The sequence below is a fragment of the Heteronotia binoei genome, chromosome 13 (assembly GCF_032191835.1).
Source record: "Heteronotia binoei isolate CCM8104 ecotype False Entrance Well chromosome 13, APGP_CSIRO_Hbin_v1, whole genome shotgun sequence".
In the NCBI taxonomy this organism is placed as follows: domain Eukaryota; kingdom Metazoa; phylum Chordata; class Lepidosauria; order Squamata; family Gekkonidae; genus Heteronotia; species Heteronotia binoei.
In genome coordinates this window covers 32428836-32452061 of record NC_083235.1, presented here as the reverse complement: position 1 = coordinate 32452061, position 23226 = coordinate 32428836, and the positions used below count along the sequence as shown (strand labels likewise).

General features: G+C 44.7%; 1 protein-coding gene across 2 annotated transcripts in view; it reads left to right on the top strand.

Moving 5' to 3' along the window:
• The first annotated feature begins 204 nt into the window (after window positions 1-204).
• METTL1 (methyltransferase 1, tRNA methylguanosine) overlaps window positions 205-23226 on the top strand; it is a 1067043-nt gene continuing 1044021 nt past the window's right edge. Inside the window, exons 1-6 of one of the 2 annotated variants that reach the window (XR_009556113.1) lie at window positions 205-382; window positions 1823-1989; window positions 10667-10851; window positions 12972-13085; window positions 18459-18560; window positions 19869-20287. Coding sequence is in view for 1 of the 2 variants with exons in the window: in XM_060252363.1 (XP_060108346.1) it covers window positions 291-382; window positions 1823-1989; window positions 10667-10851; window positions 12972-13085; window positions 18459-18560; window positions 19869-20027 (819 nt within the window). In the remaining variant the exon portion in view is untranslated. Of the gene's footprint in view, window positions 383-1822; window positions 1990-10666; window positions 10852-12971; window positions 13086-18458; window positions 18561-19868; window positions 20388-23226 lie in introns of those variants that run through there. The other variant, XM_060252363.1, reaches the window with a different exon arrangement.

The window sequence follows — 23226 nt, the reverse complement described above, 5'->3', positions numbered from 1 at the left end:
TTCGCCCTACATTTTTGACTGTCCTCCTGTTGTTTTTAAAAATTAAACAATCGGGCCAAAGAACCCCAAACCCGATAAGACAAAAGCCGTCACGGAGCGAAGATGGACCGCTGCCCGTCTGGGTTATCTGCCAGAGAGGCTTTGAAAATTCCAGACGCCGCTGCTGGCCCTTTAAGGACGCCTCAGCCACCCTGCGTCAACTCGGGGTTGTGACGTTTATTTCTCGCGACTGGAGCCTATTGGGGGCTTCACGTGGTTTGCGCTTTGCAGGTTTTGTGGCTTGTCTGACCATGGCGGAGGTGCTGGCAGCGCCGCTGCCCCAGAAGCGCTACTACCGGCAGCGCGCGCACTCTAATCCGTTGGCGGATCACACTTTGCGCTAGTGAGTGCGGAAAGGATACGAAGCCACGAGGAATCCCCTCCTTCTCAACCCTCACGCTGACACTGTGCGCTCCCATGAGTTTCCTTTGATTGCAGGCTGCCGGGTAGAGGGTGTCTGAGTGACTTCAATCCAGACATGCTCGAAGTTTTCAATTGCTGATTGATTCTTTATAGAGGCAGTTCTATGCACGCTTACGCCCCTGGAAAGAACACTGTGAGGTTTAATGCCCTAGTAATTATAGGATCGTGCTGTGTGCAAGAGAGGTGTAACCGGGGAATATAATGAAGTCGCCCAATACCGAGCCTATTCGTGTCTTTATCCCAGTATTGCCGCCTCTGACAGGGAGCAGGGGTCCCATTCCCTGAACCCTGAGATCCTTTAAGCGGAGATACCGGAACTAATCTTGGTACTTTCTGCATGCAAAGAATGCACTTGATCGTTGACTCTTCTGCCCTGTCCCATGCCTTTGGCTTCGTATTTGCTCTTTACTATCTATCAGTTCTTGGTGGCAGACTCAGTCTGCCTGCACATTCTTCAGGGTGCACTATGAGACACAGGCAGTGCAGGGCCTATTCTCTAAGTATGCTTAAAGATTGCAACCTGAGAAATGCAGCTGTTTCTGGCTTCTCTGAATCCTGTGGTGAATCCTTGGTCAGGTGTCTTCTCACTTCCTGTTACCATTGTCTAGATACTAACGTTTATGGAAATAGTACAGGAAATATAAAAGCTGGTTTAAGCATCATGCATAAAAAAACATTCAAGTACTTGAGAACTGGGGAATTCCAGATTCAGAATTACAGTGCTACATGTAACTTGATTGATGTGCCCTTACAAGTGCGGTCCTAACAGTGCAGAGCTACTCTTCCAAATCCATTTACTTTAAGTAAACTTAGCAGAATTGTGCTAAGGAATGCACTGTGAGTGTGCTATTACTGTTAACTGTAATTTCCCTTGAGTTCAGTGGAATTTTGTTGCAAATAGATGTGGTTAAGAACAGAACAGTAGTCCGACTATATTTTTTTCTGTGGGTCTTTTGTTAAGGCCAGATCCACGCATTATTATTTAATTGTTTGCATGAGACACAAGCAATTGGAATGTCTCTTGAGACATGACTCACTGGGATATTTCTGTCTCTTGAAATCACAGGATGAGTAGCAGACCCTCACTCCTTCAGTTATGAAATGCTCCCTAATAAAGGTGTCATAAGTACATCCTGCAGAAATAGTTACACTGGATAGTTCATAGCTTCCACTTGCCAAATTCCAGTGCGATCTCTGTGTTGATCTCTTGCAGCAAAAACAGCAAAGTGGGTCTTTTAAGCCAGATTTGCTGTGGTCTGTGAATTGGAAGCCACTTGGAAGTGGCATTGCTGGGAAACTGGGAAGTGTGTTGGTATGACTCTGGGTGTTATATAAGGCTCTTTGCTTTCTTTCCTGTTAGTCCTGCCAAGCCTGAGGAAATGGACTGGTCTGAGCTCTACCCAGAGTTCTTCATGCCTTTAACCAAAGATGATCAGCACGATGACCCAAAGGACGTGGAAGAGAGAGCCAAGCCTTCCTTTCAAGTAGAATTTGCTGATATTGGCTGTGGTTATGGGGGATTACTGGGTAATTTCACACACACACACTCCGATTATTTGGTTTTTTATGTCTGGCATTTATGCTTTGTCCCTCAACCAGAAAACTCAGAGCTGGTCAGGAGGGACAGCAAAGCTTGCCTGTTTGCTGGGCCAATTGAAGGGGAATGAATGGGAGGGAGAGATTTGGGGGATCTGTTATTTGATTCTGGTTTTAACTGGAATTGTGTTTTTACTGTAAGCTACCTTGAACCACAAGGAAACACATGGTATAAATGTTTTAATAAATAAAATAGCAGTTAAACAGCATAAACACAGTAATGCAAAGGTGAAAGGGAAACCAATTTGAACCATCTCATTAATTAGGCTCAGAGTGCAGCTAGATCACTCTGGAAGTTTGTTCCAAGGGTTATGAAGGTGATTCCAAGGAAGAAAGCTTGTGAAATACTAATGCAGAAGTCCTTTTAGAGAACTTCCTCTTTCCATTTTAGAACAAGTTTTATGCACATTTTTATGTGGCACACCAGACGGACAGTTGAAATCAGGTTCCTTTGATCAATGGTTTTCAAAGTTTTTAGCATATTTTAAAAGTGGCAAAAACAAACATGATGAAGATCTGTTCAGTCTGTCAACAGCGAATTGTGAGTGCAGCCACAGACATATGATGTTGCTTTATACGTAATCAGTACATTGTTCTATTAAGGTCAGTATTGTCTTCTGTGACTGGCAGCATCTCTCCAGAATCTCAGGCAGAGGTGTTTCATGTTGCCAGCTACCAAAATTATTCTATTGTAGGTGCTAGGGATAGAAGATGAAACCTTTTCCATGCAAAGCGGAGGCTCTACGGCTGAGCTGCTATCCCTCCTCTATGGCTGTGATTACGATTTGGGGCATACAGGAAGGGGAGAGGAGAGTTAACTTTTGAAATCCTGCTCAGTTTCTTTGATTGACACCAGACACTTTTGTCAAGGCTGATAATTGTGTGGGAAGCACCATTTTTAGCAAACTGAGCAAGGGTTGAAAGGTTAAACTCCGCTCCCTGTTTGGTGCCAATCCAAAGGGTCACTTTGGGTTGCACTGTAAGCCATCCATGCATGCAGCTTAGTTTTTATGGGTGGACAGAGACTGTTCACGTTGGTTTTGGCCCTCAAACAATAATGTTACAAATAACATTATTGATGGCAAGAACAGGCTGTATAAAGAGCTTCACTCTTACAAAGGAAAGCAGAACATAAAGCCGCCCTACAGGTTACTGTGTGGGGGCTTGTTTGTGCTGCCAATGGAAACTGGATTTTAAACTAAGTGTTGAACCAGAGTTGGCCACGGTCAATATTTTGATGGGAGACCTCCATGAAAGATTGGAGTTGTTATGCAGAGAAAAGCAATGTCAAACCACCTCTGCTCATCTCTTGCCTTGAACACCCCGTGGTTGGGGTTGCCATGAGTCAGTTGTGGCTTTGGTGGAACCTTCTTCACTGAAGTTTTCAAATGAGTGACCCTAGGAACCATAGATCTATATGAGGAGTAGTGATTTCTAGCAAAGATCACATAAAACTAGTTCTTAGAAATTCCTGCGTATTTGTTGAGAAAGAATGCAATGGAAGTTAGTAATGGATGCAGTGGACAGATGGGGTTTCCAGTGAGTTGGAGAAAAGGAAGAGGTAGGTGTTGGTGGAATTCCATGCATCTCATTACATTATATTTTATGCAGGATACAGAATTCCAGCAGCTTGTTGGATCTGGTTTGGAAAAGCAGGTTCTCATGGTTTGTGTGTGTGTGCGGGGGTGGGGGGGGGGGGGGGAGATAAGCTTCACCGTGTCTGGGCAGTGCTTCATGAAATCACAGAAGATAGAGGGAGATTGAGCAGGGGCTCCAGCAATCCAGTGGTATGAGGCTTCATTGTTCTGTCTAGCTCTCTGCCCTAGAAGGAGGGAACAAAAATACACTGCTCTGGGCACAACAAAAGACAGTTTAGTAATAGCCAGTCATTTGTTTAGAAATATGCAATGTACAAATCTCAAATATAAAGTATGGACTATGGTGAGTCGATCCAGTACACCGTTTCAAATCTTCCTCAGCACCAAGGATGAATAGGTTGAATAAAAAAATAATAAAGTCCTATTTGTTGCTATCACTTTGAAGTGGGACTAAACCGGACTCCAAAGAGCTTACCATCTTAATAATTGTTATCACTTTTGGAATTTGGCCAAACCAGATTCCAAGGAACTTACAGTCTTATTTGCAAGAACTTGTGTTTATGTGGGAATCACTGCAAACGTTCACCAGTAACCGAAGCCTACAATAATTATACAGGGAGAAATTCAAATTCGACCCACCGTAGTCCATACTTTATATTTGGGACTTGTATGTTGTATATTTGTAAATGAATGACTGGCTGTTACTAAATTGTCTTTTGTTGTGCCTGGAGCAGTGTGTTTTTGATTTGTATTCGCCAAGCTGCAGTCCTTTGTTTTGACTAGAAGGAGGGAAAGCAGAACAACTGACACAGATATAGGCAATCAGGATAAAGCACAGTATGAAAGTTGCAACTGGAACAACATCACCACGAAGCTTAGGGAATTCTATTACACATTATGATTTTTCAAATTAATAAAAGCAATATATTTAAATATCACTGTGTGTAATAATTATTCTAAGCACTATATAAGAAATGCAGTGCACTTTCTATCCAGTTACAAAATTTCAAAAGTATATGACAGATATCCAGCAGTGAGTGATTAGCCACTGAAATATATACAGTCTAAAAATATTGACTTGATAAGTTGTAAACAGGAGCCTGGTACCCTTCCTGTTTCAAAACTAATCTGTTCTCATAGCAAGTCAGTGTATGATCAGAGCCTGTGTCACTACAGACTACAATCAGCCATAACATTAAGAGGATACCTGCAAAATTTCAAGGTCTATCAATCCAAATTTCAGAATAGAGAATCACCACTCTACAGTATAAGAGAGGAACAAAGCCTTCATTTACAGAGTTGGAAAAGATTCTCAAGTTTCCTTTAAGCGTCATGGTGATGCTGTTCTGGTTGTTACAAATATAGACAAGTCTGCTTCATGGCCTGTATCCTGCCTTAAACTTCAGACTAGAAAGGCTATTAATTTTGTTCAGTGGATTAATAGGGTATGAGCTATTCATGTAGATATAGATGACTTAGACCCTACTACTCCACTCTATCTGTATCTGCCTTCACACAGATTTCATAGGCTGTCATAACTATTGTAAAAAAGACCATCACTGCATGTTTTTACAGTGAGAGCTCTCTGATCTGGTGTGAACAGAAGACTACTGTGGAATCCCACAGTAGTGTTTAAAATGGCATGAGTGTGTTATCTGAAAACCTAGTTCCTAGATTCAGAGGGCAGGGATGTGCTATCTGTCACACACACAGGAACACCCTTTCATGGGGGAAGAAAGTTTGCCTATGAAAAACTTATCACATGGTAAATCTGTCGGAGCGGGAGTAGCAGAGTGAGGGAGATGACTTGCCCGACACAGGGCTTCAGGAAAGAAAATCAGGCAGACACGTGCAACTAGTGCCAAAAGGTGTATTAACATATATACACAACAAGTGCTCTCTTGTGCAGTCTATACAATATCACCTCCACGGACAAAGTGCTTCGCCTAACCACCATCTCACAGGGAGAGACCTGTGTGATGCACACACAGATCATATATAGTCCAAGCAGCCAATCCTGGCCGTGCTGACTCAGCAGATTGCATCACTTGGCTTCTGCCGGCTCAAGCCGGTCTGCTGATCAGGTCACTGTGACCTAGCCTGGCAGCTAGATCACCAGCTGTCATACTGTAGCTGTCAGACTGGGTTTATGTAGATTCTTGCTCCAACACACCTCCTAATCTATTTAAACCCAGTGCACCAAAACACTTTACACAGTTTACATACATGTCCACCAGCAACATTACAGTTCATATTTACGTAGCTCGGAACCCTTTCCGGAATTCGTTCAGGAACTCATCATGATTGTAAAACACATCATCGTGTTCCTGTTCAGCCAGCTCTTTCAGACGCTTGGCTTCAGCCTCCTTCTCCCTTGCCTCGCACTCTGCCACCCAGGCTTTCCATTTCTTAGCCTTTTCTTTTAACATTTCCTCAAATCCGGGTGGGTCTGGATTGACAGTCAGAGTGACATAGGGACACTTGTACCTAGCGGGACGTTGGCCTTTGGTGGACCTGGCAGACACCCGTGGCCCTGTGCTTGGACCAGCTTTGTCTTCTTCGGGTTGCTCTGTTCCCACCTCCTGGGCTGGTTGCTCTGCCCCTGTAATTGGGTGTTGAACCTCCTGACTCTCACACTTTACCTCCAGTTCCTGCATTTGAGGCTCTGCCTCCTGACTCTGCTCGTCAGGCTCTGTGCCAGCGTTCGGCTCACCTTCTCCAGCCCCACTGGGTGCCACCTCCTGGGCTGGAGTTCTGGGCTGCGCTCCAACATCGTTATCGCTACTTGGCAGCAGGACAAATTGTTTCTGCAAGGAGTGCAACCTTGGCCAGCTGCTTTCTTCATTGAACTGGGCACTCTTACTAAGTGTTATCTTGCATTTGCTATTGCAGAAACGATAACACCTGGCCCTTGGCTTGTAGCCCAGAAAAATTAGGCTCTCTGCCCGGACATCCCCCTCCCCGCTACTCGTGGAGTGGATGCCAACCCGAGCCCGTGACCCAAAGACTTTTAAAGAACTCAAATCTGGGGTCTTGTTCAACAGTAACCTGTAAGGCACATTTTTCACAGTATTACACCAAACCCTATTTTGCAAAAAAACAGCTGCATGTATGGTTTCTGCCCAATAGGTCATTGGCAGTTGTGCATCCTCTAACATGCAATACATCACATTCTGCAATACAGCCCCATGCCCATTTTCTCGGGGCGTTGCCGGGTTCGTCAGACGGTGGGCGATGCCCTTGTTCTCCAGCCAACGTTTCATCTGGTTAGATAAGAATTCCCCCCCTCTGTCGGTTTGTACAGCCAGGAGATTAACCCCTAATTGTCTCTCCACTGCTTTGACCCACTTGGTGAATGTCTTATACACCTCAGACTTATGCACCATGGTGAAAACCCACGCGTACCTCGTGTGGTCGTCGGTGGCCACCAAGCAGTATCTCCTCCCCGACAGACTCTTTGGCAATGGGCCAATAACGTCTAAATGGACTAGTTCCAGGGCTCGTGTGCTTTCCCTTGAGCTTTCTTTAGCAACAGCACACGCCTTGCTTTTGGTCTTCTTGCAGACCTGGCAATCCAAGTAACATTTGCAAGGATTTACTTTCAAACTAGGCACAAGCTCCAGGGTTTTCTTTAACGCCCTAAATCCGCAGTGCCCAAGTCTCCTATGGAGCAAATGTATACAATTATTGTGCACAGGCTCATTCGACACCTGAGCCACCTGGGCACAATCACTCTGGACCACATACAGTTTACCTTCCCTCTTTCCTGTCACAAGCAACTTTCCCCCACCTCCCAGGATTTTGCAGCAGGTTTTCTCAAATCTCACCTGGTATCCCTGGTCAAACAGTGTGCTAACACTCAACAGGTTAGACTGCAGTGAGGGTACATACAACACATTTTGCAACATACATTTCAGTGCAGGAAATTCCACATTGCCTGAGCAAACAGAATTGGCAGTGGTCCCATCAGCCAATCTCACATACTTATGCTCAGGACTGTCAATGTTTTTCAACAACTCCTTCTCGCAGCAGAGATGGCTCGTTGCCCCGGAGTCTAAAATCCAAGCAGACCCTGTGCTCTCTACTGCAGACGTGACCAGCCGGGTTGCTTCCTCACACGGGCTGGCGGTCCTCCGCTCTCGCCGCACACGCCCCCGCCTCTTCTCCCTCTCAGGGCAAGCTCGGAGCAGGTGCTGCGACGACCCGCATCCATAGCAGCGACGGACTGCAAACGCAGTCGGCTCCACTTCCTCCACCTTCGGACGCCTGCCAGAAGCAAAAGCTGGCTCGTTCTTGGCTGTCTTCCCGGACACACCGATAACAGCACGCTGCCTGGCCGACACCCCCGGACAGCTCACGGCCGCAATTCTCTCTTGGAAGTCAAGCAGGTGGGCACAGACGTATTCCATGGTCAGGGTCGCTACGTCCACCGTCTCCAGAGAAGTTATCAGGGGAGTGTACTCAGGTGGCAACGACGACAGCAAAATGTACACTCTGTCGTCTGGAGCTACAGTCTTGCCTCTTGCCTCCAGCTCAACGAAACAGTCCGTTAGCCGTTTGATGTGATCTTTCACACACCCTCCAGCCGGCATAACGGTGCGGAACATCCTCCTTGTCAAGGCCATGAGGGAACCAGCAGTGGTGCTAACATGCACCGCACTCAACGCGTCCCAGGCAGCCTTGGGAGTGTCCTTCCCTCGCACATAAACCAGCTGGTCATCTCCTATAGATAGCACTATGTTGGCCAGTGCCTTATCCGATAACACAGTCTCGGCAGGAGATAAGTCAGCAGGGGGGTTACTCACGAACAGCCATTGCCCTTCACGCTTGAGGTAGTGTTGCATTCTCAGGCTCCACACCGCGTAGTTGGCTGAGGTGAGCTTCTCAACGGCTACTCCAAGCTGTTGCTGAGCCATCGTGCCGACTCCTCCTCACAGCTGGCTGCCGACGTCCCTCTGGCTCTCAAACAGAGAACGGTGGTGCTTCTGTGTCCTTCACCGGCGTTCCTCGCCTCCGGCTCTTTCCAAACTCACAGTCAGCTCAACTCTCAACTCTCTCCTCCGCGCAGCGGAACCGCCCTGGGCCCATAACCCTGTCGGAGCGGGAGTAGCAGAGTGAGGGAGATGACTTGCCCGACACAGGGCTTCAGGAAAGAAAATCAGGCAGACACGTGCAACTAGTGCCAAAAGGTGTATTAACATATATACACAACAAGTGCTCTCTTGTGCAGTCTATACAATATCACCTCCACGGACAAAGTGCTTCGCCTAACCACCATCTCACAGGGAGAGACCTGTGTGATGCACACACAGATCATATATAGTCCAAGCAGCCAATCCTGGCCGTGCTGACTCAGCAGATTGCATCACTTGGCTTCTGCCGGCTCAAGCCGGTCTGCTGATCAGGTCACTGTGACCTAGCCTGGCAGCTAGATCACCAGCTGTCATACTGTAGCTGTCAGACTGGGTTTATGTAGATTCTTGCTCCAACAAAATCATCACTCCTTAAGCTGATCAGGTGAATCCACAATTATAATACAGTTATGACACAAGAGTGGAGAGTTGGGCGGAGAAGAAACATCAAGCCACCATCAAAGTTTCTGATGTTTCAAGCAGTTCCTCCTCAGAGCATCCAAGGCTCAGGCTCCTTACATTGTGATCCCTGTCATGTTTACTCAGAAGGAAATTCCAGTGAGATCAGTGGGACTTGAAGCCCCATCCTACAAAATTCAGGAAGTGGAATTTAGCTCTGTCTTGCAGAACATATGTGCTTCTGCTTAGGCAGGTTAGTGTTTGCACAGAGTGGAGACAGCCAGGAGGGGAATTTGGGGAGATGATGATACTATGTATAGCCCAACAAAACTGAAAGCGCTTCTTCCCTCATTTATTCAAACAAGATAGAGGTTTTCAAGATTATGCATGGGATGGAGAAGGTAGAGAAAAAGTACTTTTCTCCCTTTCTCACAATACGAGAACTGCCCTACAAAACTGAAAGTGCTCTCATTTATTCGAACATAATAGAGGTTTACAAGATTATGCATGGGATAGAGAAGGTAGAGAAAGAAATACTTTTCTCCTTTTCTCACAATATGAGAACTCGTGGGCATTCAATGAAATTGCTGAGCGGTTGGGTTAAAATAAAGGAAGTACTTCTTCACCCAAAGGGTGATTAACATGTGGAATTCTTCCACAGGAGGTGGTGGCGGCTACAAGCATAGACGGCTTCAAGAGGGGAATGGATAAGCATATGGAGCAGAGGTCCATCAGTGGCTATTAGCCACAGCTTATTGTTGGAACTCTCTGTCTGGGGCAGTGATGCTCTGTATTCTTGTGCTTGGGAGGTGCACAGTGGAAGGGCTTCTAGCTCCACTGGTGGACCGCTTGATGGCATTTGGGTTTTTTGGCCATTGTGTGAGACAGAGTGTTGGACTGGGTGGGCCATTGGCCTTATCCAGCATGGCTTCTCTTATGTTCTTAAGAGAATCTTAAGCATGTGTTGACCATTCATATTGAAATCTGAAAGATAAAAGGGTTTGATTTTCACAGGATCATCTGTATTGTCAGAAACAGAAGCAGACAGCCTTGTTTCAAGAATTTTATTTGATTTTACAACTTAGAAAAGAAATAAAGAAAAAAGAAAAGAGACTAAAACAGAAGCTAGTAGATAAGAAATAGCAAAATATGACACTCTTAAAGCTTAAGACCTGGATAATGTGGGGAGCCAATGTGGATACTGACAACTTGGTCATAGTCACATTTAGTCACTTGGAAGTTCAGTGTATTTTAATGCATATATAGGTATGTGCAATAGTGCTGCATTAAGGAGAGGGGAGAGTCAGCCATGGTATGAGAAGAGGATAAGCCTAGCAGAGGTGTTCAGAATGCTTCTGCAGTGTAAACTGCAAGAGAAAGAAATGCCCCCCCCCCATTATCTACTTATTTCCCATAGATGTTTTTTTCTCCTTGCCTGATTGCTACTTTCCTGATGCTGATTCTGGTTTTCTTCCATAGTTGCACTGTCTCCTCTGTTCCCGAACACCTTAATGCTGGGCCTGGAGATCCGTGTGAAGGTCTCAGATTATGTGCGAGATAGGATCCAGTCCCTGCGAGTGTCCCACCCTGGGCTGTATCAGAACATTGCCTGCATCCGCAGCAATGCCATGAAACACCTGCCCAATTTCTTCCGCAAGGGACAGGTGAGTTTCCAGGGGATTTATTCAAGGAAGGTAAAGCCATCTCTTCCCATTTACTAGTCCTAAAAAGGATTTATCAGCATTTTATGATCAAAGATCAGCCAAGAAATTTACCAGTGCAGTTTATATACAAATATAAAATTAATATACCAGGATTAAAATCCATAGTCTTTATAAGTATAATTGATTATACATTAAAATTATTGAACTAATTGGAATATCTACATTCTTATGGTCAAGGCCTCAGCACAGATGCCTGTGTGATCCTTCTTGGCTTCAGGATCCTCTAGAGTTTCCTCAAGAAAGACATTCCTGTTGTAACTTTGATATTGCTTATGGATTCTTTAAAGGGACTTCCACAAGTGCAAAAGTATGGTTAAAGCTGGCAGTGGTCCTGGACCCACCTATCTGCTCATCTCAGCTAATCTGTTGTTCCAAAATCCCATTTTGCTGTCAGACTGGCCTTTTGTTACCTAGAAAGAGCTTTTTCTCTGCTGCCCTCACCTGGTGGAGAAGCCTACTTGGTGCTGTCAGGAAGGTTCCCACCTTGTTGATTTGTTTCCGAGACAAAGTAAGGCTGAACTGTTTTGGCGTGCTTATTTTGCTGATGGGCTGTTTAGGCAGCTGAATCCAGATGGCTAAGAACAGTTCCTGTACCTGGTCTGTTGTAGGCTTAGTTATGGCTTTTTTATGTTGTTTCCTGTTGGTAGTTTTTCTTGAATGTTTATATCACATTGTAACCTGTCTTGAGATTTGTTGTTGTTAAAAAAAGTTTTAAAAAAATAATCTCCTAATCAGGGCTTTTTTGATAGCAGGAACTCATTTGTATATTAGGCCACACACCCCTGATGTAGCCAATCCTCCAAGAGCTCACATGGTTCTTCTTCCAGGGGGTGTGGCCTAATATGCAAAGGAGTTCCTGCTGCAAAAAAGCCCTACTCCTAGATAAATAAATAGTAAGGCCATGGAAGCCCTATAGCCTCGTACCATCTGCTCTTGTTGCCTAAATTCTCACTGGTGATAAAAGATACAAAGTCTCAGAGGCCATACAAAAGAGAAAAAAGATGGATTTACTTAACTGAACAAACCAAATGTTAATATAGTCTGTGCAAACAGCCCTTATATACAGAATAGTCCAGTGGTACCTTTAAGACCAAAAAAGTTTTATTTAAGGAATGAACTTTCGTATGCATGCACACTTCTTTTGATACAGTGCATGCTACAATGAAGTGTGACAATTAAGGTTAAACAGTTCACTGTGTAATACAGCAAAGTATAACAGTTGACAGTCTGCTGGCTAATTAAGACACCATTTCAAAATCTTCTTCATAATTGTTTCTGCTACAGTCTCTTTGCGGAACGGCCTTGTACAGTTGTTGTAGACTGTGTATAAAAGACAAGAGTCTTAAAGCATCTTAATCTTAATGATATGATACAGCATCTAAGTGGACTTATTTACATTGGAAAAAAATAATACTGTTTGTATCAGTCAATCGTGGAAGAAAAAAGAGAGGCATTGAAATAATACATGTGTAACACATAAAATATAAACCAGTTAGTGGAAATAAAAGTATAAAGAAAAAAGGAAGGATGCAACAAAAAGAAGTTAAGTAGTTCAAACTTAGAATTCTAAAAATCTGTCATCTCATATATGGTTCTGGTAATCTTTCATGTACAGCTCTGATAACAAGGAGGCCAAGGTAAATGGAGATTGCATCAATTCCACATATATGAGCTGAGAAGCCAAATTTTTAGGCTATTCCTAAGGTACTGTCCCTTTCCTAGCTCCTGGCTGGAAGGAACAGTATGCAGCAGCTTGGCTGAAGCGGAGCAGGTCTGGTCAGAGCCTGGAAGGGAGACATCCTGAAGATAAAGGCAATAATAACAACTGTCCCTTTTGGAGGAGAAATGAAGATCCACTCAGTTGGCTTGACAGTAAAGTCAGAAAGACTGCAGAACAGTTTCTTGGGGGGAAAGTTCCATAGAATAAACTGGGGCTTACTACTGAGTAGACCTGCTTAGGTTTGCTCCCTAAGACTCAGGGTGCTGTTTAAACTGCAAAGCTCTTGAGACTTAACCTTTTCCTGCGGTGATGGTGGTGGCATTTTTCCATGTTTCCGCAGTTGTGCAAAATGTTCTTCCTCTTCCCCGACCCTCACTTCAAGAAGACAAAGCACAAGTGGAGAATTATCAGCACCACCTTGCTGGCAGAGTATGCCTATGTCCTGCGTGAGCAGGTAAGTCTGTGAAATGTGCTTCGGATATTCCTAGCCTCCCCAACAGGAAGGGACTTGCATATTTATTTGTTTAAATATTTATACCTCACTTTTCTCCTTACTGGGGACATAAAGTGACTTACAACATTCCTCTCTTCTCTGTTTTATCCTCACAACAACCCTGTGGGGTGAAACTGAGAGTGTGACTATCCAAGGCTATCCAGCAAGCTTCCATATGACAGAGCAGGGATTCACACCTGGGTCTCCCAGATTCTAGTCTAGAAGTATAACCACTACACCACAGTGATTATCTTGGTGCATCTTTGGAGGGAACCGGAGGCTGATGGGAAATGGTGTGCTCCTAACTACCTAAAACAACAGTAATATGAAACTCTTTTTGTTAGGATCAACCAAAATATAATGAGATGAGATACAAGCTTTTGGATCTGCCAGAACTTGTCATCAGGCTGGTTATTTAGTGCAAAAAACAGAAGGGGAGAGGGGAAAAGTGAGTTCTTAAAATGAATGAAGCATCATTTAAAAGAAGATGGTATTGGATTTATAAAAGGTAAAAGTAGTCCCCTGTACAAGCACCAGTCGTTTCCAATTCTGGGGTGATGTCGCATCATGACATTTTCACGGCAGACTTTTTATGGGGTGGTTTGCCATTGCCTTCCTCAGTCATCTACACTTTCCCCCCAGCAAGCTGGGTACTCATTTTCCCAACCTCGGAAGGATGGAAGGCTGAGTCAACCTTGAGCCAGCTATCTGAACCCAGCTTCCGCTGAGATCGAACTCAGGTCGTGAGCAGAGAGCTTGGACTGCAGTACTGCAGCGTTACCACTCTGCTCACACCCTTACTCTGAGTCTTGGAGCAGCTTAAGAACATAAGAGAAGCCATGTTGGATCAGGCCAATGGCCCATCCAGTCCAACACTCTGTCACACAGTGACCAAAAATTTATACACACACACACACTGTGGCTAATAGCCACTGATGGACCTATCTAACCCCCTCTTGAAGCTGGCTATGCTTGCAGCTGCTACCAACTCCTGTGGCAGTGAATTCCACATGTTAATCACCCTTTAGGTGAAGAAGTACCTCCTTTTATCCGTTGTAACCCGACTGCTCAGCAATTTCATTGAATGCCCACGAGTTCTTGTATTGTGAGAAAGGGAGAAAAGTACTTCTTTCTCTACCTTCTCCATCGCATACATAATCTTGTAAACCTCTATCATGTCACCCCACAGTTGACGTTTCTCCAAGCTAAAGAGCCCCAAGCGTTTTAACCTTTCTTCATAGGGAAAGTGTTCCAAACCTTTAATCATTCTAGTTGCCCTTTTCCGCACTTTTTCCAATGCTATAATATCCTTTTTGAGGTGTGGTGACGAGAATTGCACAGTATTCCAAATGAGACTGCACCATTGATTTATACAGGGGCATTATGATACTGGCTGATTTGTTTTCAATTCCCTTCCTAATAATTCCCAGCATGGCGTTGGCCTTTTTTATTGCGATCGCACACTGTCTTGACATTTTCAGTGAGTTATCTACCACGACCCCAAGATCTCTCTCTTGGTCAGTCTCTGCCAGTTCACACCCCATCAACTTGTATTTGTAGCTGGGATTCTTGGCCCCAATGTTAATTACTTTGCACCTGGCCACATTGAACCTCATCTGCCACGTTGACGCCCACACACCCAGCCTCAACAGATCCCTTTGGAGTTCCTCACAATCCTCTCTGGTTCTCAGCACTCTGAATAATTTAGTGTCATCTGCAAACTTGACCACTTCACTGCTTACTCTCAACTCCAAATCATTTATGAACAAGTTAAAGAGCATGGGACCCAGTACTGAGCCCTGCGGCACTCCACTGCTTACCGTCCTCCACTGCGAAGACTGCCCATTTATACTCACTCTCTGCTTCCTATTAATTAGCCAGTTTTTGATCCACAAGAGGACTTGTCTTTTTACTCCATGACACTCAAGCTTACTAAGGAGCCTTTGATGAGGAACTTTATCAAAAGCTTTCTGGAAGTCAAGGTAAACAATATCTATCGGGTCTCCTTTGTCCACATGTTTGTTCACCCCCTCAAAGAAATGTAACAGGTTAGTGAGACAAGATCTTCCCTTACAGAACCCATGCTGAGTCTTCCTCAATAACTCGGGTTCATCAATGTGCCTACTCATTCTGTCCTTGATAATGGTTTCTACCAACTTTCCCGGTATTGAAGTCAGACTGACTGGCCTATAGTTTCCCGGATCTCCTCTGGAACCCTTTTTAAAGATGGGGGTGACATTTGCTACCTTCCAGTCCTCAGAAACGGAGGCAGATTTCAATGAAAGATTACATATCTTTGTCAGAAGATCCACAAGTTCAACTTGGAGTTCTTTCAGAACTTTTGGATGTATGCTATCCGGACCTGGCGACTTATTAGTTTTTAATTCGTCTATCAGTTGTAGGACCTCCTCTGTTGTCACTTCAATCTGACTCAGGTCTTTCAACACCCCTTCCAATATAAGTGGTTCTGGAGCAGGCAAACACTTCTCATCTTCCACAGTGAAGACGGAGGCAAAAAATGCATTCAGCTTCTCAGCCATTTCCCTATCCTCCTTCAGTAATCCTTTTACCCCTTGGTCACCCAAGGGCTCCACTGCCTCCCTGGCTGGTTTCCTGCTTCTAATATATTTGAAGAAATTTTTATTGTTGGTCTTTGTTTTTTGCTATATGCTCCTCATAGTCCCTTTTTGCCTGCCTGATCACAGTCTTGCATTTGATTTGCCACTGCCTGTGTTCCCTTTTATTAATCCCACTTGGACTAGCTTTCCACCACTTAAAGGAGTCCTCCTTACCTTTTACAGCTTCCATTACTTTGTTTGTTAATCACTTGGACTAGCTTTCCACTGCTTAAAGGAGTCCTTCTTACCTTTTACAGCTTCCATTACTTTGTTTGTTAACCATGCAGGCCTTCTCTTATACCTGTTTGTGCCTTTCCTAGCTTACAATCTCCTTCCTCCCCCACAACAGACACCCTGTGAGGTAGGTGAGGCTGAGAGCGCTCTGACAGAAGCTGCCCTTTCATACTATGGCTGACCCACGGCCATTCCAGCAGCTACAAGTGGAGGAGTGGGGAACCAAACCCAGTTCTCCCAGATAAGAGTCTGCACATTTAACCACTACACCAACCTGGCTCCATTTAAAACCCTGTGAACTCTAGAAGTTTTCCCATTATGCCCTGAAATATATCCTTTTGTCTTTCTCCCCACTCCCTTTTGGGTTCGTATTCTTAAAAACATGCCCCCCCCCAAAACCTCCAATTCTGATAATCCAACCTGATGAAGAGTTCTGCAGCATTTGCAAGCTTGCTTATTCTTTTTATGACATTTTGGTGGGTCCTGATGAAAAGATTTTATTTATTTATAGGACCCCAAGGCAGCTTACAAGAAAGAGGAAAAGTTCCAAATGACAAAAACAAATGAACAAAGAAAAAACAGGTGAATCTGAGCTGTCCTCAGTCTGTAAAGTGGAGTCTCGTGGGTTCCAGGCTAAGAGCCAGTAGGCTGTTGTCCTCCAGCTTGCACCTCTGAGCCTACCCAGGTAATATATCTGCAGGAAGAGGAGGAAAAGCGTCAGCCTATATGGACCTCCACTGCAGCTGGCTTATCATCATTTCTCCCCTTTACCATATTACACTACTGCTGCATCAGGAATTTTTCTACAGGCCATCGCTGCCACCAGTTCTCTTTGTCACTTCTTTAAGAGGATGCTCTTCATTTCTGGCTGTTCTGCAACAGAAAGGTCAGGCCACCCGATGACCCCCTCAGCGCATGTTTACACAGGCACCATCCCCATTCTCAGTCAAGCTCTTCAAATCTTCAGCTGCTGAGCCAATGTGGAAAAAAGGTTCCCTGAAAAATGTGGCACCTTTGGCTAGAGGCTCAGTCCAGGAGACAGTGTTGGCAGATAGGCTTCTGTTGTGGATTTCTGGAAGGAAGGCTGTCTGGGGAGTCTTTGGGAAGTTTGACAGATGAAGATGCTTCAGTGAGGGGTGTCTGGCTTAAACCTCCCACCATGCCAACGTGTCTATACCTATTCGTTTCCTGCCAATAGCCTGTAACCAATTCCATATGTTGCTGTCAAACCATATAGGTAAATAATCTCTTTTCAAAGCCTGTGTATCAACACTTCTCAGAGTCTGGAGAAAAAAAGCACCTTTTCATCCCTTGGGAATCTTAGATCCCAAGAACAAGGGCAGGGTGCTAATTAGTGCCTGAGGGCAAAAGATTAATGCTTCCCTGCATCCAACTGAGCGAGCCAGGGGTTGGCAGGAGTCCTGGTAGGCAAAACGTTGCATCATTCCCAAACTTTCAGCAGCCTCCTTTAGGGCTCTCTGGCTGCCTGAGTGTTCCGCTGCTAAAGAAAAGAGAGAGCCCTTTTCTTTTCTTGTGTCGTCACTTCTGGGCTCAGAACCTGCAGATCTAATCTTGGCGATGAATCAGCATGGGGCCTCACCCAGCACTAGGGTGAATCACAGACAGCGCTGTCAACATCTCCCCAAAGGCACTACCTTTGGAGGAAGAGGCTGGGTGCAGCTTCTGCTGCCACTTTGAGGTGCTTCCTGTAAGTGACGGTAACGGTGGCGGCGGCGGCAACCTGCAGCAGCAGCCATACAAACCACCATGGAGGTTGTAATAGCTGAGCCTTGGGCCATGAGGAAATTAGGGCCTTGTTAAGTTAGGAACAACTCATTTTTGACCAAGTCACCATGGTGTAGTGGTTAACAGCAGTAGACTCTAATCTAGAGAACCGGGTTGATCCCCCACTCCTCTTCCACATGAAGCTAGCTGAGTGACCTTGGGCCAGTGACAGTTCCCTCAGAACTCTCTCAGCCCCACATACCTCACAAAGTGCCAGCTGTGGGGAGAGGAAGGGAAGGCAATTGTAAACCACTTTGAGACCCCTTAAGGTAGAGAAAAGTGGGATATAAAAACCTCCTCTTCTTCAAATGGGAGGTTTCTGTTAGATCATTAAGTGCATAAGAAGAGCTTGCTGGATCAGACCAGGGGTCCATCCAGTCCAGAATACTGTTTCACACAGCAGCCATCAAGACACCTGAGAAAACCAAAGAAACAGGCCAAGGCCACCCCTGCTGCTTCCCAGCACTGAGATTCAGATGTTTTTCTGCCTCTGTAGATGAAGGCTTCCTTCAGTCACCATGGCTGGTAGCTGCTGGCATTCTTCTCTATTCTTTCCCTTTAGCGTGCATTGCTTTTTGTTCTAGGCATATCCCCCCCTCCCCAGTTACTGCCTCAGTGTCAACCTGATGTCTGACCCCTCAGAGACCCTTGTATGTTTGGCACTCTTCCCCTTATGATCTCTTTGTTGCTTACGCAGGGACTGGTGTACACCATCACAGATGTGGAAGAAGTGCACAAATGGATGGTAAAGCATTTCCAAGAGCATCCACTCTTTGAGCAAATACCGTTAGAAGAACTGGTAAGCAAGAGGGGAGAGAGACTCTGGAATGTACATCACATTTGACAGTTCTGTGCATGGCTCATAGAGTACAGTGTCTGTGAAAATGCATCCTATTGATGCCACTTGTTCTCTGGGGTTCCAGATTCCTGTTACAGCTTGTGGGGCCATTTGTGAGCAACCTACAGCCGTGACCTCTTGGCATAAAACTTTTTAAAAGTACCCCCAAAAGTGATTACTCTAAAGATATATACAGATGCAAAACCTTGAAGCTTTGGGGAAAAGCAGGGTATAAATGTTTTAATACAGTGTTAGGCATTTTGTAAATAATTGCAATAACCTTGCAAGGGAATAATAAAAATAACCGTTATATATCACATTTAGTTAGAAGTCAGCAGAGGTAATCCTGTTTATTTCTCCTGACACAATCAGGACCCATAGCAGTTAAATCACTATAGGTTTAAAAAACCCTTTTTATTACAGTAATTAAAATACACCATTCAAACAAGTAAACAGATTAATATACTTATTGGGTTTTTTAATATAAATATATATATATATATATATATATATATATATATATATATATATATATATATATATATATATATATATATATATATATATATATATATATATATATATATAGTTCAGTTAGTAAACATCAGCAAAATCAGATGGGTCTCCATGATGACTTTTGCCTCACTTTCTTCTTTGCATTTTTGTATTTTGTGTGTGAGTATATGTCTGTGTGTGTGCACGCACATGGTGATTGACCCCTTCTAGGGGCCTGGAGGACATTCAGAGAGGTGGCTGAATAAATCCTGCCCCTGTCCTTCCAACTGCTGGTATTCCAAGGAGGTCTCCCATCCAAGTACTTGCCAGAGTCAGCCCTGCTTAGCTTCCGAGATTGGACTTCCTGGGCTATCCAGGTCAGGGCACCTTTGCCTCACTTCCTTGACATACTTGGTTATCTCCATCTGTTTCAGAGAGCAACAGATTCCTAAAGGAGCCTTGTTAATTTATTAGTTCAGGCCATTTTTTTCACAGTGGGGAATTTGCTCCCTTCCTCTCAGGATGTTTCCCCTGAGCTTGGTGTAGGCCTCAGGATGGCAGTGGTAGAGCCTTCAGTTTGGGGTCTGATTGAGGACCCCCCCCTTAGGCTTACAGTTCTTGTCCCTTCCCATTGGGAGGAACCTAATTTTATTGGCAAGCTATTGGATGGTGAGAGTCTGTTTCTTGACCCTTGAGAGTACTCAGAGGGGTGATGACTGGGCTCCATCCATTTGTATTGTATCTGAATAACATTTGCCTCTCTTTCTCCAACAGGCAAGTGATCCTGTTGTTGCTCTCTTGGGAACCTCAACTGAGGAAGGGAAGAAGGTTCAGAGGAATGGAGGCAAGACTTTTCCTGCTGTTTTCCGGCGTGTCGCAGACAAAACCCTGAAGGAGCCACTGGATAAAACACAGGAAGTGGCCAGGACATGACCGGGGGATTTCCTGAGCCCTGACAAGATTCACGTTGGCCGTGCCTTCCTCTCAGTGATGGGGAGAGGCATTACAGCAACAGTGGAAAGGACTAAATATTTATCTCCATAGTGGAGTCAACCTTCTATAAATATAGAAGGGAAATCCCTTCAGAGAAGTACTGCACAGTTGTGTAATAGATTGCCTGGATCTCATTGGTGTTCATGTTGCCCATAGCAGGGCCACGATGCATAATAATGACCATAGTAGCTGAACTGCAAGTGCCACAAGCATGGAACAAGATCAGTGATTATATGGGGTTCCCCACTCCATAGCACTTATTGTCATTTTATTTTTGAATAAATAATACTGGAAGACTGACTCTGAGTTACTTAATCTAGTCTGCTCTCCAATACAGCATTTCAATGAGAATGTACCTTGGTGGTTTCGTAGACTGTAAGCTCACCCATATGTGTTAGCAAACAGAGCCTCTCCCTGTTTCCCTGCTCATCTGGTGACTGGCAATTGGCACAGGGTAGGGGTGAGCCACAACATCTACACCTGCTGCCAGATCAGTGCCAATTCTAAACCCCCTGGGACTTGGAGAGAGAGTTCTGCCACAATTAGAATGGGTGCCCTTTTTGCATTTCCTCCTGCAGCTGGAGATAAAATTTGAGCTCACGGAATCCAGAGTGTGGATGTCTTGAGATGGTGTTTGAGGGTTGAGATTTCTGAAATGGATGAAATGGAGATTTCTGAACTGGATCAAGTCTCTTTGAGAAATTCCTTGCAAGAGTCGCACCTTGTAGAAGCTTCCAATACAGGAGGATCTGCCTAGTAGATTTGCGTAAGGCAAAGCTGCTTCTCCTCTTTAATTAACAATAGCTAATAATCAGTTTCACGAAAAACTTTTAACCCTATGACGGTCCACGTTGGGTAGGAACAGACCTCAGTATTTGATTTTTTTGCAAGCTGAGCATAAAATTTGTTGCAGAATGGTAGAGTGCATGGCATGATTATTCAGTTATTAATGGGTTGGATCAAGGTAGTTTTTTTTCAAATGGCAGAATGGAACTGTCCTGCCTCCCCTTCCGTGATCACCACAAAATGCTGCTTTTGGGGAACAGGGGTCCTTGAAGAATGACATGAAGGGGGGTTTGCAGCAGGAAGAGAGAATTGGTAAGAAATGCCAATTTAGGCTGGATCTATCTAGTACTTGGAGAAATAGCCATTTGCCTCCTAATGGAGTCTGAAAGGAAGAACTGGAAGTAGATATTTCAAGATGGTCTATTTCCCCCAATTTAAATCTTCCCAATGAAGCTACTCTTTGCCCAGGAGAGCAAAAGGTAGCTGAGGGTGCAGGGATTTCCATTAGGAAAAATCCCTCCCATCAGTGCTGCAGTCCCAATCCTTTCTCTTAGCCCTCCCACCCCATTTTAGGAGCTGCTTTTAATTTTTAAATGTGAAAGATGCACTGGTAAATGCACTAAAGAGGGGTACATGATTGCTCTCTTTCGACGATGAAGAAGAGATTGGATTTATACCCCACCCTTTCCTACCCAAAGGAGTCTCAGAGCAGCTTGCTATCTCCTTTCCATTTCTCTCCCCACAAAAGACACCATGTGAGGAAGGTGGAGCTGAGAGAGCTCTCACAGAAACTGCTCTTGAGAGGAACAGCTCTGCAAGAACTTATAACTGACTCAAGGTCACACCAGCAGGTGCATGCGAAGGAGTGAGGAAATCAAACTCAGTTCTCCTAGATAAAGAGTTTGCACACTTAACCACTATACCAAACTGGCTCCCTCAGGAGGGCAGGGAGCTGTTCCTGTTGGCAGCAGAGGATAGAACTGGTAATGGGTTTAAATTAAGGTCAGGAAGGAACCGGCTGGATATTGGGGGTGGGGGGGATACAGAAAGAGTTTAACGGTGGGATCAGCTACCTAGGGAGGTGGTGAGCTCCCCCTCACTGCAGTCTTTAAGCAGCAGCTGCACAAACACTTGTCAGGGATGCTCTAGGCTGATCCTGCATTGAGCAGGATACGGCCCCTTCCAACTCTTTGATTATGTTCTATATTTTCCCTTCTCTTTGGCCCTCACTCAAAGTGATTCATCTTGGAACAGTAAGGCAAGGTAACAGGCTAAATGTGTGCGTCTTGGTGATGGCTCCCCTAGTTCTTACTCCTAAGGCTAAACAGTTGTATGAGCTAAACCTGAGTCATCCTTTTACTTATTCCTCAACCTCAGCTGAGCAGGAATAGCCTGTTATTGTGCCCAAAGGGTGGCCCACTCACTTGCAGGCTGGGGTGTGTGAATCTCTTCATTGCTACTGCTACTGAAGGCAGCAGAGCCCTTGCTACAGGCAAGTTGCAATTTTTTAAAATGGCAGGGTTTGGCAGACTGCTGAAGACATCTGCTGAGAACGAAACGTCTGGAAGGAAAACTTTCTCCAGTAGAACACGGCACTTGATCCCGAAAGATTCTACAAACCCTAACATCTGTTTCTCTTCCACACACCCCAGTCCAGATGTAAGGATTTGTATCTGTCAGGCTGATTAATACCGAAACAGTGATGATGCTCCCTGGCTATGGGCTTTTTTTGAAGGAAAATCCCCTTGTTCTTCCCACAACTTGACCATACTGCGTTTGTGGAATCTGGCTCTCCTACACGTATTGTCTCAGAGTCATCCTGCTCAACATGCATCACCATACAACAATGGTACTGCAGGATGAGACCAAATCCCCTGTAGTCTGGAGTTCTTGTCTTTGATAAAAGGGCATGATGGGACATAGGCTGGCCTAGCTGGAAATGGCTGTTCTAGAAGCATACTGGCTCGTTGCCTAGATCAACATGGGTCATCGGATGCTCACTGCAATGGAAGTGGTACCTAAGGAGAACTTTGAGCCAGCCCCACCAGCCAGCATGTGATATTATCTCTGAACCTAGTGGTATCAGTGGGAGCAAAGTCCTCCAGTCTATTTAAGATGTCAAAAGGCACTGATTGGCCTACCCTTGAATTTCTATAATCCTTTTAACGGTAATTCAAGTTGGTGTCTGTTACAACACCTTGTGGTAATGAAGTTCATAAATCTATGGCAAAAAGAAGTGCTAATTTTTTTTTCTTTTAAACTTAATATGGAATGATAAATGCATTACTGTGCTGGTCTATGACTATAATTAAAGCTCATTCAGAATGATAAAGAACAATGTTATATCCTTATA